This window comes from Babylonia areolata, chromosome 34, assembly GCF_041734735.1.
Source record: "Babylonia areolata isolate BAREFJ2019XMU chromosome 34, ASM4173473v1, whole genome shotgun sequence".
In the NCBI taxonomy this organism is placed as follows: domain Eukaryota; kingdom Metazoa; phylum Mollusca; class Gastropoda; order Neogastropoda; family Buccinidae; genus Babylonia; species Babylonia areolata.
In genome coordinates, this window is record NC_134909.1 from 5,160,857 (window position 1) to 5,175,586 (window position 14,730).

The following is a 14,730-nucleotide window of genomic DNA, read 5'->3' on the forward strand; positions in this document are numbered from 1 at the left end:
CTCATCTTAAACATTACATTTTGAAATTATACTCAATACATAAAAAGCTTGTGTGTTTTACTCTCAGTGTACAGGGCTTTCGCTATGTTCATTCGCCTAAGTGGTCTTTTTCGGAAAATACTAAAATCATTACAAGTGGACTTTATAGACCTACTGGATGAGCCCTGAAGGTCATGGGCAAAAATCAATTTCTTACATATATTTATACATATTCAAAGTGCGCGTGCTCATATTCTTCGCGAACGCGAACGATGCCATTTTGTTTCAAGTTGTTGACCTGCCCGTTCAATCCTATATTCAATCGACAATACACGATAACATGTGATGGATTATGCCCCAAACTGCCATAAAAATATCCATAGAATCTCTCGGAATTCACAGCTAAAAATAATAAACCCTTGAATTGATGAAACGCAAAAAATTCCAGTCTAGACCTTTGTCAAAATGAAGTTCTTTTCACTTCATACGACGTTTAGAAGTACTTGTACTTGGCTCTACATGTTATTAGGTTAACAAAAACCTCAATTTTCATATCAACTTTAAAACTATAAAAACATAAAAGAGAAACTGAATCGACAGTGTCAACCGGGTGTAACTAAACTCGTACATCTATCTAGATCCAGAGAAAACGGCTAAATGTTGCAGTGTGATTGCGGCGATAGCCACGTCTCCTTTACCGCGAACTTAAAGATTTTTTGAATGCCCAAGATACACCAGAATAATACGATTCAGTGTTCTCACTGCGAATACCGCAATCGATTTATCGCCCTTTTAAAAAAGCATGTTTATATATTATATTTTTGAACGTCAGTTAAGGAGCCACGATAGTGTAATGGATAAGACAGTTTCTTCTCATCCGAACACGCGGGGTTCGAATCTGCCGTTAGGACTTTTTTTTTTCTTTTAACCCGGAGCTTTTTATAACAAATACATAACGCATTTTAACGATTAGATTTTTTAAAAACTGTATCACAAGTGAGTCTTGAAGGCCTTGCCTCTCTTGTTGATTTCTGTTCGTACCTTTTTATGTACTATCCCCCAATATTCCTTGTGACCCCGGTACACTTGGTAATAAAGACATTCTATTCCCTATTCTATTCTATGCAGTCTCCAATAATAGTCTGTGACACAAATAACTTTACACCATTTTTTGTTTCAATACACGCCAATAATTGTCTGTGAAACGTATAAATGTACATCAGTAATTGTTTCATTACACCCCATTAATTGTCTGTGACATATAGATGTACTCAACTGATTGTTTCAATACATTCAATAATTGTCTGTGATAGGTATAAGTGAACAAATTTAACTGTCTGTGATTTTTAAAAATCTTGTATTGTTTACGGTGGTTCAGCAGTCCCAACACGTTCAATGCCAATAAAAATCTTGTATTGTTTACGGTGGTTCAGCAGTCCCAACACGTTCAATGCCAATAAAAATCTTGTATTGTTTACGGTGGTTCAGCAGTCCCAACACGTTCAATGCCAATAAAAATCTTGTATTGTTTACGGTGGTTCAGCAGTCCCAACACGTTCAATGCCAATAAAAATCTTGTATTGTTTACGGTGGTTCAGCAGTCCCAACACGTTCAATGCCAATAAAAATCTTGTATTGTTTACGGTGGTTCAGCAGTCCCAACACGTTCAATGCCAATAAAAATCTTGTATTGTTTACGGTGGTTCAGCAGTCCCAACACGTTCAATGCCAATAAAAATCTTGTATTGTTTACGGTGGTTCAGCAGTCCCAACACGTTCAATGCCAATAAAAATCTTGTATTGTTTACGGTGGTTCAGCAGTCCCAACACGTTCAATGCCAATCTCCACATAGCAGCCGGTACATTGTTCTGAACCCAGACTGTCCGAAAATCAAAATACCCCAAGCACCAGCAGCAGGGGAGACAAGACAGTTTCTTATAGTTAGTTGTTTATATTACCATATTGTGTGCTTCGTTTTACGGGTATTTTCAGAAGGATATAAATTTCCAAAGCCACAGCTTCATACCGTAGTGTATAAATCAATGATTCAGAACACGAGTACAAGTCGGCTACATACAGTAGTCTATAAATCAATTAGCTATATACCATAGTACATAAAAAATCGGGTACATACCGTAGTATCTAAATCAATCAGCTACATACCGTAGTATATAAATTAATCAGCTATATACCGTAGTATATAAATTAATCAGATACATACCGTAGTATATAAATTAATCAGCTATATACCGTAGTATATAAATTAATCAGCTACATACCGTAGTATATAAAATCAATCAGTATACACCGTAGTATATAAATCAATCAGCTATACATGTATATACACCGCAGTATATAAATCAATCAGTATACACCATAGTATATAAATCAATCAGCTACATACCGTAGAATACAAATCAATGCAACACCTCAACAACCCAGCCAGGCTGACAGGTCAAGGAGCTGATTCATGAACGAATGATGAACAAAACGTAGAACAGTAGTTTAATCAACACATAAACATCAGACAAATGAAGAAGGGGCGAGTGAGTGACAAAGAGGTCTTGTGAGCAGACGAAAAGGAAACCATGAAACACTCTCCAACACGACACTCATACCGTGACGGACGGACAGACAGACGGTGGGAGGGGAGGGGGTACTGACCCCATGAGGAGGGGGCAGAGGAGAAAGAAGACGTCGGAGATGACCTTCATCATGACGATGGCCACCATGTCCTTGGCCATCATGCACAACAGGGTTCGCAGCATGCCAGGGGATCGTCCACCTTCCTTCTGCACAGCACATGTCGGTCCATGCCTTTCTTCTGCCGCCTTCCTTCCATGACGCTGATGATGATGACGATGATGGTGATGATGATGACGATGATGATGATGGTGGTGATGATGACAGTGATGGTGACTATCATACTGATGGTGATGATAATGATGGTGGTGATCATGATAATGATAGTGGTGATGATGATGGTGGCGATGGTGACGATGATGATGATGATGATCGAGGTGGTAATGGTGATGACGATGATGATGACGATGGTGGTGATGATGACACAACCTGTCTGTCAGCCGTATCTCCTGTGTGTCGGGGCGAGGTGACACTGGCTAGCAGAGGTGTCCTTTCACCCACTGTCTCTCTGGTCTTGCTACTTCTCTCGGCATTTCTGACGGAGAACACAAATTTAAAATAATAAAGATATTTTGACCATCATGTGGTTGACAAGATTGTGTTCAAACATAAGATTGTGTTCATCAAGGACAATCTCAGTGAACCTTACATTCCCTGTGGCATCCCACTGGGCTCTGTTCTCGGGCCAGTTCTTTTCATTGTTACCACCAAACCTCATTTAAAAGTAAGTCAGATCTCACAAAACTCTCCAAGTCTCACCAATCCTCCTTTCAGGTTTAATCAATCTCAGACTAGATTAAATCTCACCAAACCTCATTCAGACTTAATCAAGTAGTAGTAGTAGTAGTAGTAGTAGTAGTAGTAGTAGTAGTAGTAGCAGTATCGATGTTGTTGTTGGTACCTGTGGAAGCCGCGCACCGCCCTCTGTTCTCTCCACAGTGCAGTGAACCGTGCAGTCAGCGTGTCGCTGCGTTCCGCGGGAGGTAACTGCCACAGGTCTGACGCCTGTAGGTCGCGCTTGTGGCCCTTGATCATCAACCTGGCTCACACACACACACACACACACACACACACACACACACACACACACGGGCACTGAAACCACCCTTCTTAAAAAGTAGCAGATCACATACCTTTTTGCCCTTTACGCTGATATATCTTCTTTTTTTTTTCTCGTCTAATATCACTTCAAGTGGAAAGACGTTAAACTGTAGACAACGAAAGACCTACAGAACTGATTAAACTAAAATACAATTCTGTGAAAGATTCTGATGACAAACATTTAGCCATCCTCCCGCAGAGAAGTAGACGTTTATTTAACAAATGAAAGTCTGTGCACATTGTAGTAAATGGAACGGCACTAAAGAAAATAATCAAGAATTTTTATTAAGAATGAAAATAGACATACTCAGAATCTGTCTCTTCCACGACCCAGAAACAATTTACAAAAATCTGGATTTACATATTCTGGGGGAACTATATGGAACAGCTTAACTCCATTCTTGAAATTAAACAGTTGTTTTTTGAAAGCACTAAGAAAAAAATAAGCCCTGTCAATTCTTTCATGTAATCATTGTGGTTTCTGTGACATGCCTGTTTACTGTTCACCTGTCTGTCCGTCTGTCTCATACTGTCTCTCTGCCTTCTGACTCCGTCTCTCATCTTCCCTCTTTCAATTTTGACCTTTATACGGCTATCTAATCTTATCTCCTCCCCCCCCCCCCCCCCGCCCCCCCCCCCCTAATTATATCTCACTCCCCCACTCTCTCGTCGTTCTCACTCCCTCTCTCTTGCTGAATAATTATGTTAATGATCTAATGACGTTGCTTTCGTACGTTACAATGGTGTCGGCATGCTTTATATAGTTATTCGCTATCTGTCCATGTATTGCTTTATTGTATTTTTTTCTTTTCGTTTTTCATGATGTAAAAAAAGGAAGAAAAAGCAAAAAAAAGCTAATAACCCTTTTTCCCCTCAATAAAGATCATTTTGACTTGACACAGACACACACTCACTCACTCTCTCTCTCTCATTGTTTATGACCTGTGATATGAATTACAATATAATACCAAGCTGATGCCGACCCCATTGATGGGTCGAATATTGTGACATGGTACAAACAGCCACCACTAACTTCAGCGTCTCGTCCGAAAGAGAAGATAAGAAAGAGACACAGAGAGAGAGAGAGAGAGAGAGAGAGAGAGAGAGAGAGAGAGAGAGAGAGAGAGCTCAGTCTGCATCTGTCATGGTCACTGCATCATGTGGCTGTGCAGCTGACCAGTGCCGTGTCCTTGCGTTGTGGCCACGGCTGCTGCATTGAGTCACTGTTGTCATGACGACAGGAACAGGAAGCTGTTGGTGTGGTGATGCTCTAACACAAATTCCCACGCGCGAACCCCTCACCATTCCTCCCGTCCAGCACTCACACTCACTCCATCACACATGTGTCCTGTCCAGCACTCACACTCACTCCATCACACATGTGTCCCGTCCAGCACTCACACTCACTCCAACACACATGTGTCCCGTCCAGCACTCACACTCACTCACTCCAACACACGTGTCCCGTCCAGCACTCACACTCACTCACTCCAACACACATGTGTCCCGTCCAGCACTCACTCACACTCACTCCAACACACATGTGTCCCGTCCAGCACTCACACTCACTCCAACACACATGTGTCCCGTCCAGCACTCACACTAACTCACTCCAACACACATGTGTCCCGTCCAGCACTCACACTCACTCACTCCAACACACATGTGTCCCGTCCAGCACTCACTCACACTCCAACACACATGTGTCCCGTCCAGCACTCACACTCACTCACTCCAACACACATGTGTCCCGTCCAGCACTCACACTCACCCTCCAACACACATGTGTCCCGTCCAGCACTCACACTCACTCACTCCAGCACACATGTGTCCTGTCCAGCACTCACACTCACCCTCCAACACACATGTGTCCCGTCCAGCACTCACACACACTCCAACACACATGTGTCCTGTCCAGCACTCACACTCACCCTCCAACACACATGTGTCCTGTCCAGCACTCACACACACTCCAACACACATGTGTCCCGTCCAGCACTCACACTCACTCTAACACACATGTGTCCCGTCCAGCACTCACTCACACTCACTCCAACACACATGTGTCCCGTCCAGCACTCACACTCACCCTCCAACACACATGTGTCCCGTCCAGCACTCACACTCACACACTCCAACACACATGTGTCCCGTCCAGCACTCACACTCACCCTCCAACACACATGTGTCCCGTCCAGCACTCACACTCACTCCAACACACATGTGTCCCGTCCAGCACTCACACTCACTCACTCCAACACACATGTGTCCCGTCCAGCACTCACACTCACTCACTCCAGCACACATGTGTCCCGTCCAGCACTCACACTCACACAGTCCAACACACATGTGTCCCGTCCAGCACTCACACTCACACAGTCCAACACACATGTGTACCGTCCAGCACTCACACTCACTCACTCCAACACACATGTGTCCCGTCCAGCACTCACACTCACACAGTCCAACACACATGTGTCCCGTCCAGCACTCACACTCACACAGTCCAACACACATGTGTCCCGTCCAGCACTCACACTCACTCACTCCAACACACATGTGTCCCGTCCAGCAGTCACACTCACCCTCCAACACACAGGTGTCCCATCCAGCAGTCACACTCACTCACTCACTCACTCCATCACATTATGTGGAGGGAGCGAGGGATAGATGAACTGTTGTACCAACTAAATCAGCTGTCACCGTAAAGGCTTCCACACAACGTAGTGCGCTGTCTTTATTCTCCGACTGGAAAGCAATTGAACGACTTACCATTTTGTCTCAATGTCATGATTTCACTTCAAAAGACAACCAATTCCAGACCTGTGTCTGAGAAATGATGATACTCAGAAACACGAATTACTGGCAGTTTTTCCACGTATATTTCCTTTTTATTATTTTTTTCAAACTTTTATCTGTGCAGAAAATCGGGCTCTTGTCCACGGGATAGTGTGTCCCCACTTCTTCCTGTCTGCAAATGTACTTGTTTTACTTGTTTTGTGGACTTTTGTGCAGATCTTTTAAAGTTTTGTTTTCGTGGGTTCTGTTACGTGCGCAAAGTGCTTGTTGCACTTGTGACATTGGTCTGTTTTCTGACCAGAAAGACAAGCACCCAGACCAGCACTCGAGGTCAAGTGGAGGGAGAGAAAAGTCACGGTCATGTGGGATCGAACACTTACCTGTGGACAATAGATTCCTGTCGGGTACAACACCACTCGGCCATAGCTCCGTTGGGCAGTTTGAAAGGAGATCGATTAGTCCATTCACAGGTATACAGTCAGGTCAGTTATCGATCAGTCCATTCACAGGTATACAGCCAGGTCAGTTATCGATCAGTCCATTCACAGGTATACAGTCAGGTCAGTTATCGATCAGTCCATTCACAGGTATACAGCCAGGTCAGTTATCGATCAGTCCATTCACAGGTATACAGCCAGGTCAGTTATCGATCAGTCCATTCACAGGTATACAGTCAGGTCAGTTATCGATCAGTCCATTCACAGGTATACAGTCAGGTCAGTTATCGATCAGTCCATTCACAGGTATACAGTCAGGTCAGTTATCGATCAGTCTATTCACAGTTATACAGCCAGGTCAGTTATCGATCAGTCCATTCACAGGTATACAGTCAGGTCAGTTATCCACAATAAATGGTCAGTTCATAAAGTGATGCATGAAGATAAATTAGGAAGTGGGATGTGTGAACCTCAAAGCAGCTGAATTGTTTCTGGAAAGTGCTACCAACAGACAAATGTTCCGGCTGCAAATATAAAACAGCGATAAGACAGGCACAATCTATTGCCGGAACTGCTTTATTCGTGTGAAAAAGCAACCGAAACACTCAAGTATTTTGGGTACACTTTAGATTCGTCATAAAATGTTGGGGTTCTTTTATTATTTTTTTTTAATCTTGTGCCATTTACTGGAAGTGGGTTCCAAACGTGTCTTTGTAATTCTATGGGGCATTTGAAGGTAAATTATTAAGCAAACAAATAGATAAACAAACAAACAAATGAATAAATAAATGAATACAAACTGACTCTGTCATCCACCAAAACGCCAGGTAGGACGGGAAGGAGCACGTAGTTTCTGGACATGGCCTCTGCACACAATGCAGGAATCACTGAACTGGGTCAGCTATACACATGGAAAACGTCGGGAAAGGAAATAACAATGCAAGGTGAGCAGCTACTGATTATCTCAATACGTACAGTTACTTCCCTTGATTGTCGCGGGGGCGGGTGGGGGTGGGGGTGGGGATGGGGGAGGGGGTGCGGGTGGGGGGGGGGAGGAGGGGGCGGGTGGGGGGGGGGGGGGGTAGAGGAGGAGGAGGGGGGAAGGACAGAAAAAAGCAGCGGAGAAATTCAGCACATCTAGAGCAGATATTCCAGAATGCTTCTCCAGCTCCTCCAAGGAGAGGTGAGAAGAAAATCGGTAAAGATAAGAATGAAGCTGCCTCACACAATCTTCTCTCACCATTTTGATGAATCTAAGTTAATGAACACTTTGACAAGGTCTGCTGTTATCGGTTTCATCTTCTACAAATGCTGTCAAGTGACAGATTATGACAGCCACGCAATTCATTGCAAACCCCCCCCCCACCCCCAGCCCCCAAAAGAAAAAAAAAAGAAAAAAAGAAATAGGAGAAAAAAGGAAAAAAATCCACTTCATTTTGGTATACTTTTGTATTCCAACTGCATTTTGTAACTTTTCAAAAAGAAGCATCTTTACAGAAATACGTCCTGGAGCCATAATTGTAACGTGTTGACATTGCACACCGTCATATCACTGACATAAGCATCGTCAACAGGATCTCAAAGTATACTGCTGAATCAGTTTTGACGCTGTGAGATATCGTGGCACACACACACACACACACACACAATCAGAAAGACAGGCAGCCAGACAGCTGACGGTTATGACGCTACCCGTGTCTCCACCTTCACAGCAGCGGGTGAGGCCCACCCACCTGGGAGGAGTGAGTGACGTGGGAGGTGTGCTGGTGGTTGTTGACGAGAGCGGTGAGCAGCAGTGAGCAGATCTGTAGGGCGTGACTCACCACACACAGCGTGAAGCTCACTGGGTGACTCTCGTACCGCTGTACACACACACACACACACACACACACACACCACGCACACACACACACACAGAGGCACACACACACCACGCACACACACACACACATCCACGCATACATACAGGCCGGCAGCAAGGCAGTTTCTCGCCACACACATGCAGACACAGACTGGACGTTAGCAACTGGTGACAATGGGGAAAGACAGGGAACGGACATTGAACAGAGACAGAGAGAGTGAGACAGGCAGACAGAACAGAGAAAAATCATGACCAGTCATGATGTGTTTTCAACAAAATTGCACTGGTGATATAAATCTTTATCCTCAAAACCACAGCAGAACAATGCTTTGTCCCCTTGACAACAGTTGCTAACGTCCATCTTGTCAACAGTTGCTAACGTCCAGTCTGATGCACTCTGACCTCCCATCATGGCGTCTTTTATGTTTGTCACTGACAGAGGAGGAGAACTGATCGTGAAACACGTCACACATGACGTACCTGTTGGATGACCACGGAATAGAGAGGAATGACGTTGCACAATGACGCCATCAGCCAGAAGAGGAAGGGCACTGTTGACGTGTGCACACCCTGGACACGTTCATATTGCGTCATGACGCACAGCGTCATCTGAGAGAGGCCAGAATGTAAACCACGTGAATGTCCAGAGCAGGGAGGAAGGGATAGAACAATGAAAGTCTGGTACCAAGCACACACACACACACACACACACACACATTTCACACACACACACACACATACATACACAAACACACACACACACACACACACACATACACACACACACATATTTCACACACACACACACACACACACACACACACATAGACTTCACACACACACACACACACACACACACGAGCGCGCGCGCGCGCGTACGTTCATTATCGGTTAAGACCTATGACATAAATTACAATAAAACACCAAAGTACACACACACACACACACACACACACACACACACACACATACGTGCGCGCGCGTGCGCGCGCCGCAGAGAGAGAGAGAGAGAGAGAGAGAGAGAGAGCTCAAACATTTTCTGCAATGCCACTGGCCTCAGTGCGACGGAGGCACATGCAAACATTGAAGACAGAGAAAATACCGTAAAAATGGTGAATATGACCAATATCACAGACAAACGTTTTGCAACAAAAAGGCAGCAAAGAAAGTTCTGAATTTGGAAAATTCCATAGGCCTAATCACCATTCTGTTCATTTTAAAGGAAAGCAATGTATAAGTCTTGTAGATTCTTCTTTTTCAAGGTGAAAAAAACATTCCCACACAGCGAGTAATGAACTTATTTTCATTCTGTAAAAGAAACGCTAATTGTATATGTTTATTAATATCAATGAAAACTTTCACTAAGCATTCTTCTCTCATTAACTGATACATTGAACATATGAGTTCGACTTCTGTAGCATTACAGAAAGGGCAGGCTTTTCATTTTCCTACGTATCGTTTGTGTGAATTTCTACCACATGTACCTAGCCTAAAGTTAGCATTACAAAATCTAATGATTGTAGTGTCTGAAAGGTATTTTCTGGTTGCAACAGTGACTCAAAACAGCAATATGCAGAATAACTTTCACTATCTGTTTATAGCAATCAGTTTTTCGTTCTTTAAAAACTTATACAAAAATACTTTTTCTTGATAACTCCACCATTCAACCATATAAATGAAAACCCATATCTATCTATCTAACTATGTATCTATCTATACTTATAAATATGCATGTAAACAATCCATAGTGGTGGCCAAATTGTGATTTTCAGTCTGGTTTTCTTTATTTCTAATATTTGTTCTCTCTCTCTCTCTCTCTCTCTCTCTCTCTCTCTCTCTCTCTCTCTCTCTCTCTCTCTCTCTCTCTCTCTCTCTCTGTCTGTCTCAGAGCTTTAGGCCAAAATGCAAACAAAAAATGGTTACTCTGCTGACACCCTTATCCTGTGTGTGGTGCTTTAGTTGAAGATGAAATACATTTCCTTTTCATGTGTAAGTATTATTTAGAAATTCGAAAGAAATGCTTAATTTTCAACGGGGAAAACTTACAGAACATGAACCTTACCAGTATGCTTTTGATTGTTAATTAAGTAAGTATAAGATCACTAGCGAGCTCAATCAATCATTTTATCGCCCTAGGTTGGGATTGTCGGGAAAAGAAAATAACTTCGGAAGCCTTATAGTTACCGATAAAACACTGTAACCCTGACGTCAGTTCCACAGTTTATAATTATAAATGGTTTTGTAGAAAGTTGGATGGTCGAGCTTTTTACTTTCCTTTTAATCTTAATACACACAAAAAAGAAACACTTATAGGAACGAACAAAGGTGGTTTTATTTTCTGATATATCTTCAGTTCGATGTATGCAGTACTGCGCTTGCTATGGCGAAGTGAAAAGTGATAAAAATAGGATCCGTCAGCCACAGTTACACAGCATCACATAGCGGCCAGACCTACCTAATCTTAGCAATATGTTTTATTTTATGATTTTGTTGACGTTACTGTTATTGTTGTTTTGGTCGTTGATTTTTTTTTTTTTTTAAAGCAATGTTTTAATTTCTCTGTAAACCGCCGTTATTCTTTTGTTCATACATTGTCCTTCTTGTCAAAGGATAGTATTGTCAATGGCAATAACACAAAATCCGTGTCCGTGTCCCCCCTTCCCTCCCCCCCCCTCTCTCTCTCTCTGTCTCTCTCTCAGGTCTGTGGTTTCTTTAGTTTAACGTCTTTTCACTGGTAAGTGATGTTAGTCGGGGGAAGGGGATGGGAGCAGTACATGTGTGTGCGCGCGTGGGGGTGGGGTGTGGGGTGGGGCGATGGGAAGAGGTGGTGGGGTGACAGGAAAAGTGACAGAACTAAACTGGAACAATTACGTAAGACCGAACTAACAGAGAAAAGTATAACTATTTCAAACATTTTTTAACAGGATTAAGCATAATCATTATAACAAAAGTATAAGGTGGATACCAACTGGACTTTGATTCAAATATGTGATTTCTCGGAGTGATAAACAATTATTCAAAATATCTTCTGAGGACAAAGAAGTGATCACTGGAAACTGGTCAGTGAGGTTTTGAACGACCAGTTGTTTTGTTCTGGGACACTCGACGAGTATGTCATAGACAATTTCTTTTCCGCATAAACACTGTAGGTTTTTGCAATATTTTGTGCGAAGAGCATTCAAACGAGATCGATAAATTAGACTTATGATTGGTTTTCACAGGGAGACAGATAAATTACACAAGAAAGCCATGGCAACTGCCTTTATACAGTGACGGTAATATTGGCATTCGGAATCTTTTAACCTGTTTGTAAGCCGATCACGGGAAACTTTTTAATTCATCTATGACACTCTTGTAGATCTAATGGAATACTGAGGACTGAGCCTTCACAATTGCGCGCTGCCTTTCTAGCAACCTGATCTGCCCGCTCATTTGAAGAAATCCCACAGTGCGAAGGCACCTAAAATGAAAGTTATATGAGTGCCATTGAACGACAAAAGATGTATAACGTGATTTATTTCGGTTATTTTATCAGACGGAATTCTTTATTCGGAGATCTAAGAGCAAGCAACACTGATATCGAACCTACGCAGAGGAGAATTTGTCTATCATTATTTGAAAGATCTAAAATGTGATTCAAGGCCACAAGTATGGCAACTAATTCAGCAGTAAGGATGGAATAATGTTTGCCCAAGTGATACATTTTCTCGTGGTACAATTCTGGTATTATAAAAGCTGCTTCTGTTTTTCCATTATCAAGTACAGAACAATCTGTATAAGTTTATATATATATATATATGTAATTATATATATGTAATTACTTTCCATATGATTGCATACGGAGATTTTTAACAAGTTAGGCGAATCGTTTTTATGCAAATGTGTGTGGTTAATATCAAAGACTTGTTTTCTGAATTCCGACGATGGCATGGTTGAGAAGGGTGGTGGAACAGAAATATTATAATATCAACCTCTGAAGCACTGAGAACGTCTTCGGTAAAAGTACTGTGATGTCTGCTGTATTCGTCCACTTCATGACGGCTTTCGACTTGGTAGACAGAAATAGTATTTGGTCAGAGGGGGGCACAGAGAGAGAGAGAGAGAGAGAGAGAGAGAGAGAGAGAGAGAGAGACGCTTCAGACACTTCAGACATTATTTATTGACATTGGCCTATCTACAGCCCTTATGTCAAGGGGACATAATTCTCAATTGCAGCGTCGTGTATTGAACGAAAAAAACAAAAATAAAACAAAAACAAACTATGAACAGTAAATAAAACAATTCTTGTTAATAAGCTTTTCTAGAACAAGGTGAATTAATTGTTTATAGATGCATGTGCCCAATACAAGCACACATAATCATCTTCAACCACACTCTATCATCTCTATCATCAACCTCTACTATTTAGCCTGACAATCACAACAACAAATATTATAACCTGTTCATATTCAACTTGACCATCAAGTGCATACAAATGCAATATATTATTCATAGATATAACTACTACATATTCTAACTAACCAATTTTCTTTTTCCGGATGTTAATAGCCTCTGCAACATACCTGGCGAGCGAAATTAGAACTTCATCATTATCAGAGGATAACAAGCTCTGCACGGTTTGCCTTCTCTCGGCGGCCACACGTAAAAGTTGATTCTTAGCCCTGATATCTTGATAAGCTTTGCAATGAAATAGGAAATGGTCTTCATCTTCTCTCACACCATCCATACACACCATGCACAAATTATCCCCAATACCTTCCGAATCAAACCATCTTCTATTTGCTTTTAAGCCCAATGTTCTATTTCTAAATCTTGCTAACATATCCCTGTGCCATTTATCAGTAACTATTATCAAAAATTTCTCTGGTTGTAATACACCTTTGAAGGAATGGAACCAAGAATACTTTATACTATCTTCCATCTTGGAGCGCCATTTTTGTCTATGACAAGATACTAAACGATCTTTAAATTCCGAAATAAATCCTCTTTCATTCCCAACTCCCTGACAAAGCCATACAATACCAAACCCATTTACTGTAAGAACTTGTTTCACATTGCCCACCCAGTTATGGTTACCAAACTCAACTTGCTGGAGTAACATGTCATATGCCTGTCTACATAGTCTGTTTATAGGGAGCTGAGTTAGCTTTAACCAGTATTTGATGCATTTCACAAAGGCTCGAATATATAAAGGATACCTTCCAGAATCACCGTATGCCATCGTGTTAGAAGAGTGCAATGGAACTTTCATAAATCTCTTTATGGCTAATGTATGTACCTTTTCCATTTCAGCATTTTCTTCAAGGCCCCATACTTCTGCTGCATTAGTCAACATTGCCTCTATTTGTGTATCGAACAACTTCCAAAATAAAGAGGAATCAACTGTTTTCAGTTTCTTCATAGATTTTAAAATTTCTGTTACTCCCCTTTTCCCTTTCCTACACATTTCTGACCATACTGCTTTTAAACTCAATCTTGTCGTAAATACCATTCCTAAATACTTATAGGCATTAGTAACTCTTATTTCCACATTACCGTACAACCACTTTTCCCACTGCGATAAATGACCTCCATTACGAAAAACAATAATATTTGTTTTGTCTAGATTAACAGTTAATTGCAATGTATCTGCTTTGTTTTTCAATATATTGAGCTGATTCTGCAAGCCAACCGCAGTGCTTGAGAGTAAAATCACATCATCAGCAAACATTAACAAAAATATTTCAACAGCACCTGGGATTGATTGTACACCATGTTTGCCTTTTTCTGACATTTCAATGGCTAATTCATTTATAAAGAATGCAAACATTTGAGGACTCAAAATACAGCCTTGCTTTACACCACGGGGACAGCTAAAATAATCAGAGTAAACTCCTTTTTCACGCACACATGCCAACACTGACTCATAT

General features: G+C 41.8%; 1 protein-coding gene across 1 annotated transcript in view; it reads right to left on the bottom strand.

Annotated features, from left to right (window-relative positions):
* Positions 1-14,730, bottom strand: part of LOC143277539 (ATP-binding cassette sub-family C member 3-like) — a 129,656-nt gene that overhangs the window by 93,999 nt on the left and 20,927 nt on the right. Inside the window, exons 5-10 of the mRNA XM_076582419.1 lie at positions 9,302-9,430; positions 8,694-8,822; positions 7,765-7,826; positions 3,525-3,662; positions 3,053-3,158; positions 2,645-2,772 (exon numbers count right to left, since the gene is read on the bottom strand). Of these exons, the coding sequence (XP_076438534.1) occupies positions 2,645-2,772; positions 3,053-3,158; positions 3,525-3,662; positions 7,765-7,826; positions 8,694-8,822; positions 9,302-9,430 (692 nt within the window). The remainder of the gene's footprint in view (positions 1-2,644; positions 2,773-3,052; positions 3,159-3,524; positions 3,663-7,764; positions 7,827-8,693; positions 8,823-9,301; positions 9,431-14,730) is intronic.